The sequence below is a fragment of the Apiospora aurea genome (assembly GCF_038362705.1).
Source record: "Apiospora aurea strain CBS 24483 chromosome Unknown utg000001l_segment0_segment0, whole genome shotgun sequence".
Lineage (NCBI taxonomy): Eukaryota > Fungi > Ascomycota > Sordariomycetes > Amphisphaeriales > Apiosporaceae > Apiospora > Apiospora aurea.
This window is the reverse complement of record NW_027117388.1, coordinates 7,295,578-7,310,500: the sequence shown is the minus strand read 5'-3', so window position 1 is coordinate 7,310,500 and position 14,923 is coordinate 7,295,578. Positions and strand designations below refer to the sequence as shown.

The window sequence follows — 14,923 nt, the reverse complement described above, 5'->3', positions numbered from 1 at the left end:
CAATGGACACGCAGCAAGCGCAATGACGCAGTTGTACCTACCATTTTGTCATCAGGCGCTCAGCCTCGTTTATTTACCCGGACACCAACACCCTTGGTTTGTTTGTAGGACAATATGCTCGCAGAACCTTTGACTCATAAAAAGTACAGAGCCCCCTCCCTTAAATATAGATATATATTACTGGTAGAGATTTGAGAGAGAAAAAAAGGAGATCGTGCCATTGTATTGGGAGAACTGTATGCAATGAGATAACTGGAAGCAAAGCAACCAGTGCTGAGTAAATCGTTCTCTGGTATATGCGTGATGTAGGATGCTGTCAACTGGAATAAGTACGCCAGCCTATTAAGTGCTATGCTTATTTACGGCCCAGGACAACGAAAACGGCAAGTCACCAGGGGATTGTCTATGCCGGTGTCTCGTATGATGACATTTCTGAGCTACATCCTCCGATGTTACTGATGCAGCAATTGGAATGCACATTTCAATGGTCCCGATTAGGTGGTTTGGCGTTAAGTGGGATGTCTTTATCTAGGCACATATCCCCTTTTGGGGACTGGAAGCATATGATGCCTTTCTTCTTCTTTTCTTTGTCCATCTTATCTACTTCTCAACTTTTATACTAGTTCAAGCTGAGGCGGCACAACAGGACATGCAACAGCCTCCTGAGAGACTACGGAAAGCTTACGCCATGTGATGTTATCGGTTCATCCGCTTAAGCGAGGCTCGCCTGTTCTAAAAGCCAACAGTATGCAGCCCTGGTAATGTATAGCTTTTTTTACTATTAAGCGACATAGATCTGTAGCACTTGTACTAGTTTTATATATAGCATCTGAAATTGGTCCTCGGCGCCCGTCACGGCGCAGACATCATGCATGGCAATGCTCTTGAGGCCCGGGTCGTGTACGAAGCCCTCTAAACTGCTAGCCTCGATGCACGCCGGACTGCAAGATGGGCACCGGTACGTCGTCATCGAAAAATGGTCTTTTCCCGAAAACTTGGTGTTCCTTGATGTTTTAGAAGCATCAGATGTGGCCTGGTCGGAGCCGCAACACGGTGTGGATGAGGGCGAGGAACAGCTACGTCAAGCCGCTTTGGCCAAGCACGCGTAAAGCGCCGCCTTTGTTTGTGACGTCCAGCCAGGTCAACTGCATTAAGACGGACAAAGACGATTGTTCTTGTCCAATCAGCACAGGCAAGCCTGCTAGGGTTATTCGAATTGCCCAAGGACCTGTGTTATACTTGGACGTTGTTGATGCCGTGGACTTGCAGCGCTGTTGCCTTCCGTTGAGGTGGCATTACAAAGCAATTGTTCTGCAGCTCCACTTTGTCGACCCCGCGCCCTTTCGTCAGCAAAGTGGCAGGAGAAAGTATTAATTGGCCCGATGATGCCATGCCACGTTCCTCCCAAACCGACCAGTCTCGGAAACACATTCGATTCAAATCAGCTCAATTCCACGCCCGACACCTCAGATCCGACTGATCTTACCTGCTTACCTCGCCGACCGACCATTGCCTTCTCAGCATTGTGATCCACCACCAAGAACCATGGCCGCCAATCAGATTACACTCTTCGACCTCCCGAGTCAGGGCCGCTGCGCCACATGGAGCTTGAATCCGTGGAAGAGTAAGTTGAACCCCCGAACCGAACCCCCCCCGCCTGTGAGACAGAGACTGGTAGGTACCGAGTTACTAACCATTCGCCAACAGCACGCATGAACCTCAACTTCAAGGGTGTCGACTACAAGACCGAATGGGTAAGTCCACTCAATCCCTCTCTCGATCTTCATTGCGATCAATTTACTGACTGACAACCGTTCTCGCAGCTCGAATACCCGGACATTAAGCCCCGCCTGGAGAAGCAGTAAGTCACCTCCATGAGTGTCCCGCTTCCTGATTGATGGCAACGCTAACATAACATCCAGTGTCACGCTTCCCGAGGGCCAAACCACATACACCATCCCCACCGTCATCCTGCCCGATGGCAGCTACCTGACGGACTCGCTCGCCATCGCCCACAAGCTCGAGGAGCTGTACCCGGAGCCCAAGCTGGCGGGCATCGAGACCCCGGCCTTTGATCGCCTGGCCAAGGACCTGCTGCCGGGCGTCATGGGCGACCTGCGGCCCGTCTACTTCTCGCGCCTGCCCGAGCGCGTCCTCAACCAAGCCAGCTACGAGTACTGGCAGACGACGCGCGCCGAGGCCCTGGGCCTTGGCAAGCGGCCCGACGAGCTGACCGACGCCGACCGCGACGCCGCCTGGGCCAAGCTCGCGGAGAGCGGCAAGCTGAAGCAGGTCTCGGCCCTGCTCAAAGCCCAGGCCGAGAACGGCCCCTACTTTGAGGGCAAGGACATCGGCTTCGTCGACTTCGCCTGGACCGGCTTCCTCGTCTTCTGGAAGCGCATCGGCGGCGCCGAGTGGGAGAAGATCCTGGAGCTTACCGGCGACAAGGACCTCCATCTCAAGTACTTGCAGAAGATGGAGCCCCACATCAAGAGAGACGCTTTCTAGATGCTACTTGTTCGGACGTTGGAAAGTGGAGCTGAATTGGACGATGGTGCAAGCTTATCCTGTCATCCAAGCAAAGCACCCACTTAGGTAGTAAAAGCTGAGAAGAAATCAAGTCAACGCAATTTCGAATATGACATTAGTGAATGTGATAGTCATCCAATTCTGGTCTTAATAGCTCCAGATATCGGAAGTAAAAGCAGTTCGGATATGAGCCATGGCCTATGTGATGCCAAGCAAGATAGGGGTTAGGGGTCAAAATGGAAGCGAGCGCGCTCTAGGCGTTGTTCATTTTGGTGTATTGAGTAAGCGACAGCTATGATGGTATACATATGAGTGTACAAACGAATTCTCTTCAGCGAAAGATGTGAGACATTTTTGAAAACCCCCTTCAGGTAAGCTGCTTGACTGAACCAAATCTTGCAATGAATCTCCGCCAGCGGCTGTGCTTCATTCAAGCGAATGCAATAAGCCTAACAACACCTTGCCTGCTTTTCAAACGACGAATAGCGAGTGATAAAGAAGAGAAGCAAGAAAGAACAAAAAAAAAGCAAATACACGACGCTTACCCATATCATCAAGTTCTCGTCAGTTTCGTAGCTTGTAGGAAAGGAAAAGAAGAAAAGGAAAAGAAAAGGAAAAAAGGAAGGCAAGCCCTTGCTCGTGTACGTGGCTCACACCAACCAACTCAATCATAAGCCAATCTCAGGGGGCTACGCAAGAACATACTAACACGCCAACACCCACGCCGCAGCCCCCAGAGCGACGACCAGGGCGGTCGTGTAAGCGGAGGCGGACGAGCGCCCGTAGAGGCGCGCGCCGCCCCCGCTGTCGGTGTCGGTGCCGACCTCGGCCCGGCTGACGGGCACGCCACCGTTCAGCTGGTTCATGTTGGCGGGGTCGTTGCCGGCGCCCTGCACGACGGGCTCGGGGGGCGTGCTGGTGTCGAGGGGGACGGGCGCGGGGGCGGCGCCACGCCTGGGGCGAAGGGGACTGCGATTGGGGGTGGGGGTGGTGCTACGCCGGGAATGGGGGGTGCGATACCGGGTGCGGGAGGGGCAACACCGGGTACTGGAGGTGCTACACCAGGCACTGGAGGTGCTACACCTGGTGGTGGCGCTGGGGGCGCGCCCGGTACACCTGGAGCTGGGGGTGCTCCCACCGGTGGTGGTGGTGGTGCCGGCGCGTTTGGGTCAGGTGCGGGCACAAGACCGGGAGCGGGTGGCGCGCCCGGCGGTGGTGCAGGTGCGCCAGGTGCTCCAGGTGGAGGTGCAGGCGCAAAACCCGGTGCTCCCGGTGGAGGCGGAGGTGCTACGCCGGGGACTGGAGGCGGTGCAAGGCCAGGTGCTGGGGGTGGTGCGCCAGGGGGTGCGCCTGGCGGGGGACCGGCTGGGGGAGGCGGAGGCGCTTGTCTAGCCTTGTTACGGGGTGGTCCACCCGGTCCAGGGGGGCCGAAGCCGCCGGGTCCAGGGGGTCCAAAGCCACCAGGGGCCGGGGGGGCCGCCACCAGGGGCAGGGGCACCAAAACCACCTGGTCCACCCGGAGCACCGAAGCCACCTGGGGCGGGAGGACCAAAGCCACCGGGGGCAGGAGGACCAAAGCCACCGGGGGCAGGAGGACCAAAACCCCCTGGTCCACCTGGAGGCCCTTGCCTTGCCTTGACCTGGGCCTCTTCCGCTGGCTCGGCAGCACTATCAGGGCGCGGTACCGGGTTTGCTAACGAGACCACGAGCAGCGAAGTAAAAGTTACCGACGTGTACCTCATGACGAGACTTGAACCACAGCGAATTATATATGTTAGGATAAACAGGGATGTATATTGTATAGAGATGTTGGGATGATCCTGGTTGATAGCGAAATAGGAGATGATGTTTCAACTTCTCAAGCTTGGGTGCGCCACAGTCTGAAATGATGATCTGGTGAGAAAGACACTGATGGGCAGTGAAGATGAGAGGATGATCTGTAAGAGAAATGTTGAGATGGAGAGCGGGACGGGTGATGGATGAAATAGTTCTACGCCGAGTCACTTCACGAGCACATTCGGCTCTTTGGGAGCGCCGGCAATAACAAGATATTGTGTTACATTCAACGAGCCTAACCTCACCGAGAAACAGGTTTGGCTATGATGGTATTGCGAGCCAAGACGTATGTAATGACGAGTGCGATGTTCGTCTTGGCGAACAAGATTGCATACCCCGGATTTGCTTTGAAGCCTGTCGAGTCGTTCGTCGTATATCGTGTGGGAAACCGCGATAGGTTCAAAGTTCTGTTTGTCTGGAGACGGGACGGCATGTTCAGCCAACCACGAATCCCGCGACGAATCCTGGTCGCGCATCGGCGATCAGAGCGTTTCGTATATCGGTATCGGGCTAGCTCGAAAGCATGAACATTCATCCCATTGCGCCAAGCCGTTGAAAGTAACGGGACAAGAGGGTGAGAATACTCGATTCGATTGGGAAACAAGTTATCAAATTACGTACCATATGTCAACTTCTATCGAGCCATGTTGTCGAAAATCTGGAGGGTTGGTTCCCAAAACGGTCAAGTTGCCAAGTTGGAGCCCAACCGAGGATGGTGGTGGCCAAGTAGCTTTGGGTTTCGGTAAAGGGATCAGGAATTGGATAGGCCGTCGCGCCAGGGCCAGGGGCCTCGTCGTCTGTTGTTAACCCCAGATCCCAGATTCTCCACACATCGGCCGAGCATTGGCACGTCTGAGACAAAGTGCTGCAGCCTGCTCGCCAATATTGTCTAGAGCAGCCTAGGGCCAACCTTGTTTTCACCACCCCAAACGGCAAACGGTTAACGACCAATATGAACGGTTTTGTTTTCCCCCTGAAGAGACGACGTCGCCCCTTCGTCTCTTCTTCGTCCTCCGTTGCGCCGTTTGCGGGGTGAAACGTCAGCAAAGCCCAAAGTAGTCGGATAGAGTTGAAGCTTGGATGCCGACCTTTCCCAGGGTAGCAACAATCTAGGCCCTGGTCGTCCCAGATAAACAGCGGAAGTCTCCCCCATCGTACTGTACTGTAGGTACGAGGTAATGGGGCATCATGCGACTTGTGGTTGCCTGCCGGTCGTCGGTAGATGGCTCACCGTCCATCTGAACTACCGAAAGCCGTTATTTGTTAGGATAGTGCCTGGGCCGGTCAACACGCATTTCAAATAACCTGACGGCTAGGATCCCTGACCTCGATTGGTGCATCACTGCATTAGGTTTCTCGAAAACCCTCGAGTAGAACTAGAGCAGGTACCATTGCAGGAAACCTTCGTGAGCAAGAGGGATGCCTCCGGCAGTCGGTAGAGAGTCCGTAGTCCCGACGCGTGTCGATAGGGTCGCTTGCAGACTAATCAGTATGGAGGACGTGGTTCGGAAAGTCCCGGGGACGGGCAGGAAGGAGATTGAACTGACATAAAGACGATTGAAGCATCCTCTGGCCCAACTAGAGATCTCCCATCATAATCCCCATAAGAGGTAACTCGAGACGTGGCGTTGGAGTACAATATCAGCCTTGCATCCTGCTCACCCCCTATACAGATCTCTTGTTCACAGTAGCGCCCCTTGGCATCTACAATTGCAGTGACAGATTGCCTGTGCAACCCCTCTCTAGGCTGCCAGCCAAGAAAGCCGCCGCAGGAGCCTTTTAGATGAAAATGCACTGACTTGGAGAGGAACAGGAGCCCGACTTGATGGCGGCACTACGGCACACCGAAGCAACTCGATGCTTCTCGGTGGAACTTGAGCGCCCCCCGCCCCCCCCCAACAACAACAACAACAAGTCATTCCGAGAAATGGTTAATGCCAAGGTTTTACCTGCTCAGCAACGAAGCAATTGGAAAACCTGCTGACGTACTAGCTCACAAATGGCTGCGTTGGCATCAGCCAACAATGGCAGGTAGATCTGCCGTCACCCATGCGGAGGATAGGGGAAACCACCACTCCCAGCCGAAGCGGATGGGCCGGAACATGGCTCCCAACCGAAAACGACCAGTTGGAGATGCTTGGTATGCAGTCGCGGCCTTCGTGGGTAGTCGTGTCCTGCCAAGTCAGAGAAGGACTGCTGCTTTACTGGAGCATTCGTGGTGATTCCTCTTGGCAGTCAGGTTCAGCTTGGGTCACGCCTGTTAGCTACCATCTGGATATGCATGAGCCTGTTACTCCCAAGAGCGCACTTGAATTGCGCAGCTGAAAGACATGAACCGTCATGGGACATGGAGCGGTGCCCACTGGCGTGAACTCGATTCTTGCTTGGGAAAGTTTGGAGCGGCTTCACCACGATCTGGGATCGTTCACTCAGGCCACATTTGAATCGCAATTTAGCAATACAATGGTACCGGTGTTGCGATGCTAGGGAAGGTTGTCGCATTGGGAGTATATATGTCACTATTGCCGTACGCTTTAGTGGAGTTCCACTTTTGCGTGCGACAAAGGTCTTTTCAGCGAGATATAGAAAGGCCTCCTAATGGAAGTAACCATACTGGAGCTTGCACATGAGCTTGTTTGTTTGTTTGTGAGATTTAACGTCTCTTCCATCCTGCGTAGCAGGTAAGGAAGCGCTTCATCTGGGAAGCGTAGACGTGCCCGCTACTGTCTACTCTGTAGCTAGTTGATCTAAATACATGAGCGAGCCTTTGGCAGGTCGAGATAGCGAAGTCATCGGGCGATGATGTGTGTGATTGTGAAAAATCCGAGTTGATAGAAGATCAATAATACAAAATCAATCACTTCCTTCACACTTGAGCCATTGAGGCCAGAGCATACACCAGACATTCAAATGGAAAGCTTTCTGGGTGCTGGTGGCTTGACGTCCGTTCGTAGAACAACCAATTGAATGGAATAATGCACGTTTACCTGAGTTATGCATGTCAATGCTGCATTGATGCGGGTGTGGAATAATAGTGGCTCATGTGGCTTTGACTCGGGCTTGAATGTGGCTGGAATAGAGCTGTCAACTGTGGGTTCTGTTATCCGCTGTTATCCGGCGTTATCGATTGATTGATACCAGTATCTCTTTATCAAATTGATTGTCCGCCAACTTTGTCGACGAGGCTGAGACTAGTTGCCAATTCTACCAATCAACGTCTCTCCTTTTGGCCATCCTGACCAAGTCCCACAAATCTAGATGCGAGGATGGGCAGGCACCAGCCTTGCGCCGGTGGTCAATTGGCGACAAGAAGGAGCTCGAGCTTTCCGCCCACCATCCATCCATCCATTCGATCCGTCTTTTCCATCATCGTCAAAACATTGTCACTCACAGCACTCAGCACATCACCATACCCCCACCTTCTCCAAGTCACTTATGTGGTGACCCTACTTACTGTGCGCCCATTCTCGAATTCTGTAACGCCATCCTACGAACCAACCTCGCCATGGCGCACGCAGCGCCGGTTGACGCCAACACCAATGGCATTGCGCTGGGCACGCCCTCGTCGAAAAAGGTCGCCTACTTCTACGACTCGGACATTGGAAACTTCGCCTACGTCGCCGGCCACCCCATGAAGCCCCATCGCATACGACTGGCCCACAGTCTGATCATGAACTATGGCGTCTACAAGAAGATGGAGATCTACCGCGCAAAGCCTGCCACGCGCCTCGAAATGACCCAGTTCCACACCGACGAGTACATTGACTTCCTCCAGAAGGTCAGTCCCGAGAACATGGACAACTTTCAGCGTGAACAGACCAAGTTCAACGTCGGCGACGATTGCCCTGTCTTTGACGGCCTCTTCGAATTCTGCGGCATCAGTGCCGGTGGCAGCATGGAGGGTGCCGCCCGCCTGAACCGCCAAAAGTGCGACATCGCTGTCAACTGGGCTGGAGGTCTGCATCACGCAAAAAGAGCGAGGCTAGCGGCTTCTGCTACGTGAATGGTAAGCTTGCTCCTCAATCCCCGCTGTTGCCCATACACAGAATCTCATCATCCCATCGCAGACATTGTCCTCGGCATTCTCGAACTGTTGCGTTTCAACAAGCGCGTCCTGTATATCGACATCGACGTTCACCACGGTGATGGTGTCGAGGAAGCTTTTTACACCACCGACCGAGTTATGACCGTTTCCTTCCACAAGTACGGCGAATATTTCCCTGGCACTGGCGAACTTAGAGATATCGGCATTGGCCAGGGCAAGCACTACGCCGTCAACTGCCCCCTCCGAGACGGAATCGACGACGCTTCATACAAGTCCATATTCGAGCCTGTCATTGCAAGTGTCATGGAGTACTTTGCCCCCGACGCAGTCGTCCTGCAGTGCGGTGGTGACAGTTTGTCTGGCGACCGTCTCGGTTGCTTCAACCTGAGCATGGCCGGCCACTCAAATTGTGTCAAATACGTCAAGAGCTTCAACCTGCCTACTTTGGTTCTGGGTGGTGGTGGTTACACCATGCGCAACGTGGCGCGCACCTGGGCCTTTGAGACAGGCTTGCTTGTGGATGCGCCCATGGACCGCACTCTTCCATTTAATGAATACTACGAAGTACGCTTCACCAGCCCTCTTTCCTACACTGAGCCTACTAACTTCTCGATAGTACTATGGCCCCGACTACGCCCTTGACGTCCGTTCTTCTAACATGGAGAACGCCAACAGCCCTGAGTACCTCGAGAAGATCAAGAACCAGCTAGTGGAGAACCTGAAACGCACTGCGCATGTACCCTCGGTTCAGATGCAGGACATCCCTGGCAATTTCGGCGGCACGATGACCGATGAAGAGGAGGCAGAACTTGACGACCTTGACGAGGACGAAAACAAGGATGTGCGCATGACGGAGCGACGGTGGGACAAGAACATCGACAAGAACAACGAGTACGAGGACAGCGACCACGAAGACATGGACCGAGCCAACGGCGTTTCCCGCACTAGTGGCCCCAAACGCTTCCAAGACTACCCAAAGTCCGATGCGAACGATGACAGCGGTGCGCCTACTCCCGTCAACGGCGCAGCCGACGGCTCTGTCATCAAGTCTAAGGAGACGGATGACACCATGGACGTTGAGCCTGCCCCCGAAGCCGAGAAGGAGGTGCAGGAAGAAGCCGCTGGCATTAGCGCACAAGAAGAGGAGCTCAAAGAAGCCCAACAAGACTCGGCCAAACTGGACAATGACGGCGATGTGGACATGAGCGAGCCTGCAGCCGAGGAACAACCCAAGGCCGATGCTGTGAAAGAAGAAGGCACTGAAAAGGAATCAGCCAAGCCCGAAGTCCCCGCTGCGGCCGCGGAGCATGATGAATATGCAGCCACACAGCAAGAGCCTGCCAAAGAGGATGCGCCTACGACATCTACCTCGACAGAAAAGGCGCCCTCAGGATCAGGCGCAAAGCCTGCCGAGGCCGCCAAGGAGCAAGCGACTGCCGACAAGCCACCCGAGCCTGCTGCAGACGATGCTATGGAGGTTGATGAGCCTTCCAAGGGGGATGAGTCAAGCAAGGACAAGAGCCCGGCGAAATCACCTGCGCCAGCCGAGAAGGCGGCAGAGGCCGAAACCGAAACCAAGGCAGCGGCCAGGGACTAGGACTACCTCCCGAACACGCGGTTTCCCGGTTATTGGCCGTGATGTCTTTCCATGATACCCAGGCAATAGTGCCACGTTCTCTTTGTGTATCATAATGGAGTTTACGACGGATTGGCGTTTAGGGGTTGTTTGCTGATCAGCATCATTGCAGATACTTGACTTGGTGCACCAATTTTATTATTTCTTGACTATGCCGTGACAACAGCGCTTTGCTTTTCGGACTACCAGCGTGCGTACTTCATGGCCCCTGGAAGCCATGATGATACCAAAGTGTGATGGATGGCTACTTTCTCGAAGCTGCTGACACATCGACAGAGGTCGACACGTGTGGATCTCGAGCGATTGACTTACGCTTTTCAGAAGGCGACTGGTTGTTTTGTTGACGTTGATTGGTTGTCGCAAGGGCCTCATGTCTGGCCCCACTCTGTGCTCTGTATAAGTCAGTGAGGATGGTCACAGCTGGGGTCCTATGCGGTATCATTCACAAAAACGGTCCTTGATCAAGGTGGGAGAGGTTGTTGTTTCATGGCAAGGGTGTGAGCGACAGTTCCTCTCGGTCGGGAAGCATTGTCTCCAGCGCGCTCTCAGGAAGAAAGTCTGCACACCTTGTGTCTCAAGAAACCAAGGGGTAAAAATGTATATATAAAGAACGAAAACGATGTTTACTTGGAAGCATAAATGCATTTACTATTTCAACTGACGGCCACTGGCCTACTATCTTCGCGAGGCAATGATCAGACATTCGAGAATGCCAAGTCGCATCAACACTGGCTGCCATTATCAGCCAGCCTCGTGTACCAAGCCCCCCAGAGCAACCACAAGTCTGCGTCCGTCATATCAGCCGTATCCAGGATCAGAGTCTTCCTTGCTGCTCCCAAGACTTCGGCTCGACTGCCAAGACGCTGAGACGCGGAAATCGGCAAATGCAGCGAGCGTCAATGGCTAGCGGGTGGCGTCGATCTCCACCCTCGTCTTGGCTTTTCATCTCGTCCGCGTGGTGGATGTGCTGTTTCGTGGAGGTTGAGACCCGGGAAACCAATCCTTTCGCAAGATTTTGCTACCGTCAGTACAACGCTGGGCTTACTTACAAACACATATCCTGCCCGTAGTACTGGAGTAACGTTGGCGGAGTCTTCGGGGATGGCGTCTCGGCGCGACGCACGCTGAGTTCATTGCCAAGCGGCAAAACTGCACCAACGTGCCATTCCCGAACCCACCACCATCACCCCGTGCTCACCCGGCCGCCGACCAGCACCCAGCACCCAGCACCCAGCACCCAGCACTCTGGTTTTCGCCATTGCACAATCAAATGTTGCAGTTCCCATATCGACCGATCGGCATGTACTTGGCCTGGCATTACCTCCCTTGCCTAAGGTGAGCGAGACTCGCGAGGATGGGTGTCCGTACAAAAAGGTGTGCCCAGCCCAGGACAACCCGCGCGGCCGGTTCCCCACGGGCGCGTTTCTCTCTCTATCTCCCTCTTTAGTAACTCTTACCTACTACCTGCTTCTTATCCTGCATTGCGCTTTATTTAACCTTATTTCTTAACCATTCTTGGTGTCCCCCGTGGATATATGTGAGTGATATGCGCCTGCAGTAATACTTCGCCCCCACGACCTACCCACCTCCCGACCCAGATCCAGTCCCAGCCCGTGCGAGGTAGAAAAAGGAGGGTTGATACTTTTCAACTTAGTCTCGAGAACCATGGGGCTCCTCCAATCCGTCAAGAAGGCCGGCAACTGGCTGCTCCCGCCGCCGTCCAAGTCGTCCGACGACGGGCGCGACCAGTGGCCCTCGCGCGCCGCCTTCCTGCTGGCGGCCATGGGCGGGTGCGCGGGGCAGGGCAACCTGCTGCGCTACCCTTCGGTCGTGTACAACAACTACGGCCTGCAGTGGTTCATCCCCTACCTGCTGGCCGTCTTCGTCATCGCCATCCCCGCCCTCATCCTCGAGATCTCCGTCGGCCAGGCCTACCGCGGCGGTACTGTCGTGGCCTTCCACAACGTGCACCGCCGCCTCAAGGGCGTGGGGCTGGGTCCCGTGTTTGTGAGCTTCGTCGTGGTCCAGTACTTCACGGTCAATCTGGCGTGGATCATGAACTACTTCCGCAACTCCTTCACGAGCCCCCTGCCCTGGGAGGGCCGCCTGAACGATTTCTATAATAACGACGTCGTGGCCAATCCGGACCCAATCGAGGGCAGCCTTTCGCCGGACGGAAGCTCGGTGTTGGCGTTTACGCAGTACCCCAACACCAAGCTCATCGGCGAGACGGTGGCGTGGAGCATCTTCATCTGGTTCCTGATCTGGGTCTCCATCTTCCGGGGCGTCGGGCTCACGGGCCGCGTCGTCTACTTCACCATGGGCCTGCCCATCTGCACGACCATCATCCTGGTCGGCCGCGCCCTCTCGCTCGACAACGCGCGCGAGGGCGTGAGGCTGCTCTGGGCCACGTGGCGGTCCGACCAGCTGGCGGACGGGACCGTCTGGCAGACGGCCGTCGGCCAGGTCTTCTTCTCGACGGGCATCGGGTTCGGCTACTTTACGTCGTACGCGTCGTACAACGCCAAGCACTCCAACGCCGTCATGGACGCGCTCCTCATCTGCGGCAGCAACGTGCTGTTCGAGAACTTTGCCGCGTTCGCCGTCTTCGGCGTCGTCGGGTTCCTGCGCCGCTGGCCGCAGGAGGGGGAGCGGCTGGGCGCGTTCGTGGTCGGGTTCCTGACGCTGCCCGAGGCCGTGATCCAGATGCCGGGGGCCAACTTCTGGGCCGTCCTGCTGTTTTTTACGCTCGTGGTCCTGGGCTTCAGCTCGGCCTTCGTCATGCTCGACGCCACGGCGACGCTGCTGGTCGACTCGGGCATCAAGTACTCGCGCCCCGTCATCGTGACGTTCCTGACGGTCCTGTCGTTTCTCATGTGCCTGCCCTACTGCACCGCGTTCGGCTACTACCTGCTCGACGGCATCGACCGCTGGATCAACAACGTCGCCCTCATCTTCGTCGTCTGGGCCGAGGTCGTCAGCGCCACCACCGTCTACCGCTGGGACGACGTCGTCGCCCAGACGGGCCGGCCCGCGTTCCTGACGTACAACCTCGGATACCTCGGCGGGCAGGTCGTCGGCGTCGCGGTCGCGCACGGGACGGGCCGGCCGGAATTCGGCGCGGCGGCGGGGATCGGGCTCTACGTGGCCTGCTGTGTGGTTTCGACGGCGCTGGCGGCGGCGAGGCTGACGCCGGGCGTGCCGGTGCCGGGGGTCCTGGGGAGGAGTAAGGTGACGAGCAAGTTCTGGTTCTTGGCGTTCTACTCGGTAAGCAACACCTCTCCTTTTCTTTCCGTGGGTACTGTTGCTCGCAATGTCCTAACAGGTCCTCGCGCGGACAGGGCAACCAGCTCCGCCGCGACCTCAACGTCGTCGTCGGCGGCGGCCGCAACTGGTCCATCCCCGCCTTCCTGCCCGTGCTGCTGCGGTACGCGAGCGGGCCGATCCTGGCCATCATCTTCAGCTTCGCGTACCCGGAGTTCTACACGCTGCGGCACGACCCCTTGATGATCACGGGGTTCGCGCTGGCGCACGTCGGCATGGTGCTCGTCCTCGGCGGCTGCGTGGCGCCGCGGTACTACGACAAGCTCATCCCGCGGCACCGGCGCGCCGAGGGGACCGAGCCCACGGTGCCGGGCGAGACGAGGGGGAGGTGGCGGGGCAGGAGGGTTTGCCGCCGCGCCGTGGGGGCGGGCTTGGTGATGGTGGGGAGGCGGGGTTGGAAGGGGGCACGTCGTCGGAGCCTGGCTCGTCGCATGAGAAGCCGAATAAGGGGTACTAGAACCACCACGTCACCATGGCGTCCCTGGCTGCTGGGGCTATATGGCGCCAAGATGCGTGAATGGAGAGGGACGGGCCGAGTAACACACGGGGTGTTGTTGCCTGCTTTACTTCATCGAACGAAGAAGGCAAGCGGGGTCATTGGCGGTCGGGCGGGCGGTCGTTAGATACTTGTCCGTAGTGATTTCCCCTCCTTCTTTTGTGTTTGTGTATGTGTGTGTGTGTGTTGGTCATGCATGACGCTGGTCCTGCTTTCCCTTGATCCGTCCATGCCATGCTATGCCTGTCCTCCCCTCCCTTCTCTCAATTGCGAAGCTTGTAAAACGCAATCAACCATGCCTGGCCGGTTTGTTAGGGTAGTCTTGTTGCTTGGCCGCTACCTACTTTGGCCGTGATCATTGCTACGGTAGGTGTAGGTAAGTGTAAGAGTCAGCATTGTACCTGCACTACCGTGCAGTCGACAGAGGCCCAAAAGCAATTCCGCCAGGCGGGATCGATAAGGGGTGATAGGACACTAATCGCTACGGCTACGAGTCTGCCGGGCCTCGTCTTCAACGCGGCGGCAACTCACTTGTAAACACCAAGGGATTTGGAGATGATGGCGGTGTAGACAGCTGTGCCATGTACACGTGCTGCCTTCTGCTCCCCGAGGCTCGGTTGTCGTGTCCCTAATCGAAATACCAATGAAGGAAACCCACTTTCCGTCACCAGTTACCCCTGTTCTTCTGGCAGTCGACCGAGTCATTCCCATCAAAGAAAGACTCTGCCAGGAGAAGGTGAATCTGCCGCGGCCTGTGGCACCTGTTACCGTCGTTCCCAGCCGTCGCGGTTGTTGGCGTACGTACTACTATCTCCTTGGTAACCCGATGACGACGACGACGACGACGACGACGACGACTAAGCAGCGGTCGTTGCGGGCGACCTGACCACGGGGGCGCCGAGATCATCTTCATCGTCAGAATAGACGCCTGCAGCATTTGATGCTCTGCCTCAACCTCGGACCAGGCTTGGAGAAGTTGGAGAAGAAGCAGAAGAAGCAGAGGTCTTCAAACCCCTGATCACGACGGATCCTGCGATGATCCCGCGACTATGTTGGC

At 55.9% G+C, this 14,923-nt stretch overlaps 5 protein-coding genes across 5 annotated transcripts; all 5 read left to right on the top strand.

Moving 5' to 3' along the window:
* Positions 1–929: 929 nt before the first annotated feature.
* Positions 930–1,109, top strand: PG986_002223 (uncharacterized protein; the record flags this gene model as incomplete). Its single annotated transcript, XM_066838445.1, has 1 exon — positions 930–1,109. One exon carries the CDS (start codon positions 930–932, stop codon positions 1,107–1,109), a length of 180 nt encoding a protein of 59 aa, XP_066707338.1.
* Positions 1,110–1,545: 436 nt separating this feature from the next.
* PG986_002222 (uncharacterized protein) lies at positions 1,546–2,508 on the top strand (the record flags this gene model as incomplete). Its single annotated transcript, XM_066838444.1, has 4 exons — positions 1,546–1,624; positions 1,708–1,754; positions 1,824–1,861; positions 1,923–2,508. 4 exons carry the CDS (start codon positions 1,546–1,548, stop codon positions 2,506–2,508), a joined length of 750 nt encoding a protein of 249 aa, XP_066707337.1.
* Positions 2,509–3,393: 885 nt separating this feature from the next.
* On the top strand, positions 3,394–3,921 carry PG986_002221 (uncharacterized protein; the record flags this gene model as incomplete). The annotated part of the gene is made up of 1 exon (XM_066838443.1): positions 3,394–3,921. The coding sequence occupies one exon, from the start codon at positions 3,394–3,396 to the stop codon at positions 3,919–3,921; it is 528 nt and encodes a 175-aa protein (XP_066707336.1).
* A 3,949-nt stretch (positions 3,922–7,870) lies between these two features.
* Positions 7,871–10,007, top strand: PG986_002220 (Arginase; the record flags this gene model as incomplete). The annotated part of the gene is made up of 3 exons (XM_066838442.1): positions 7,871–8,321; positions 8,412–8,974; positions 9,027–10,007. The coding sequence occupies 3 exons, from the start codon at positions 7,871–7,873 to the stop codon at positions 10,005–10,007; spliced, it is 1,995 nt and encodes a 664-aa protein (XP_066707335.1).
* A 1,704-nt stretch (positions 10,008–11,711) lies between these two features.
* PG986_002219 (SNF-domain-containing protein) lies at positions 11,712–14,790 on the top strand (the record flags this gene model as incomplete). Its single annotated transcript, XM_066838441.1, has 3 exons — positions 11,712–13,313; positions 13,388–13,796; positions 14,732–14,790. 3 exons carry the CDS (start codon positions 11,712–11,714, stop codon positions 14,788–14,790), a joined length of 2,070 nt encoding a protein of 689 aa, XP_066707334.1.
* Between the last annotated feature and the right edge of the window lie 133 nt (positions 14,791–14,923).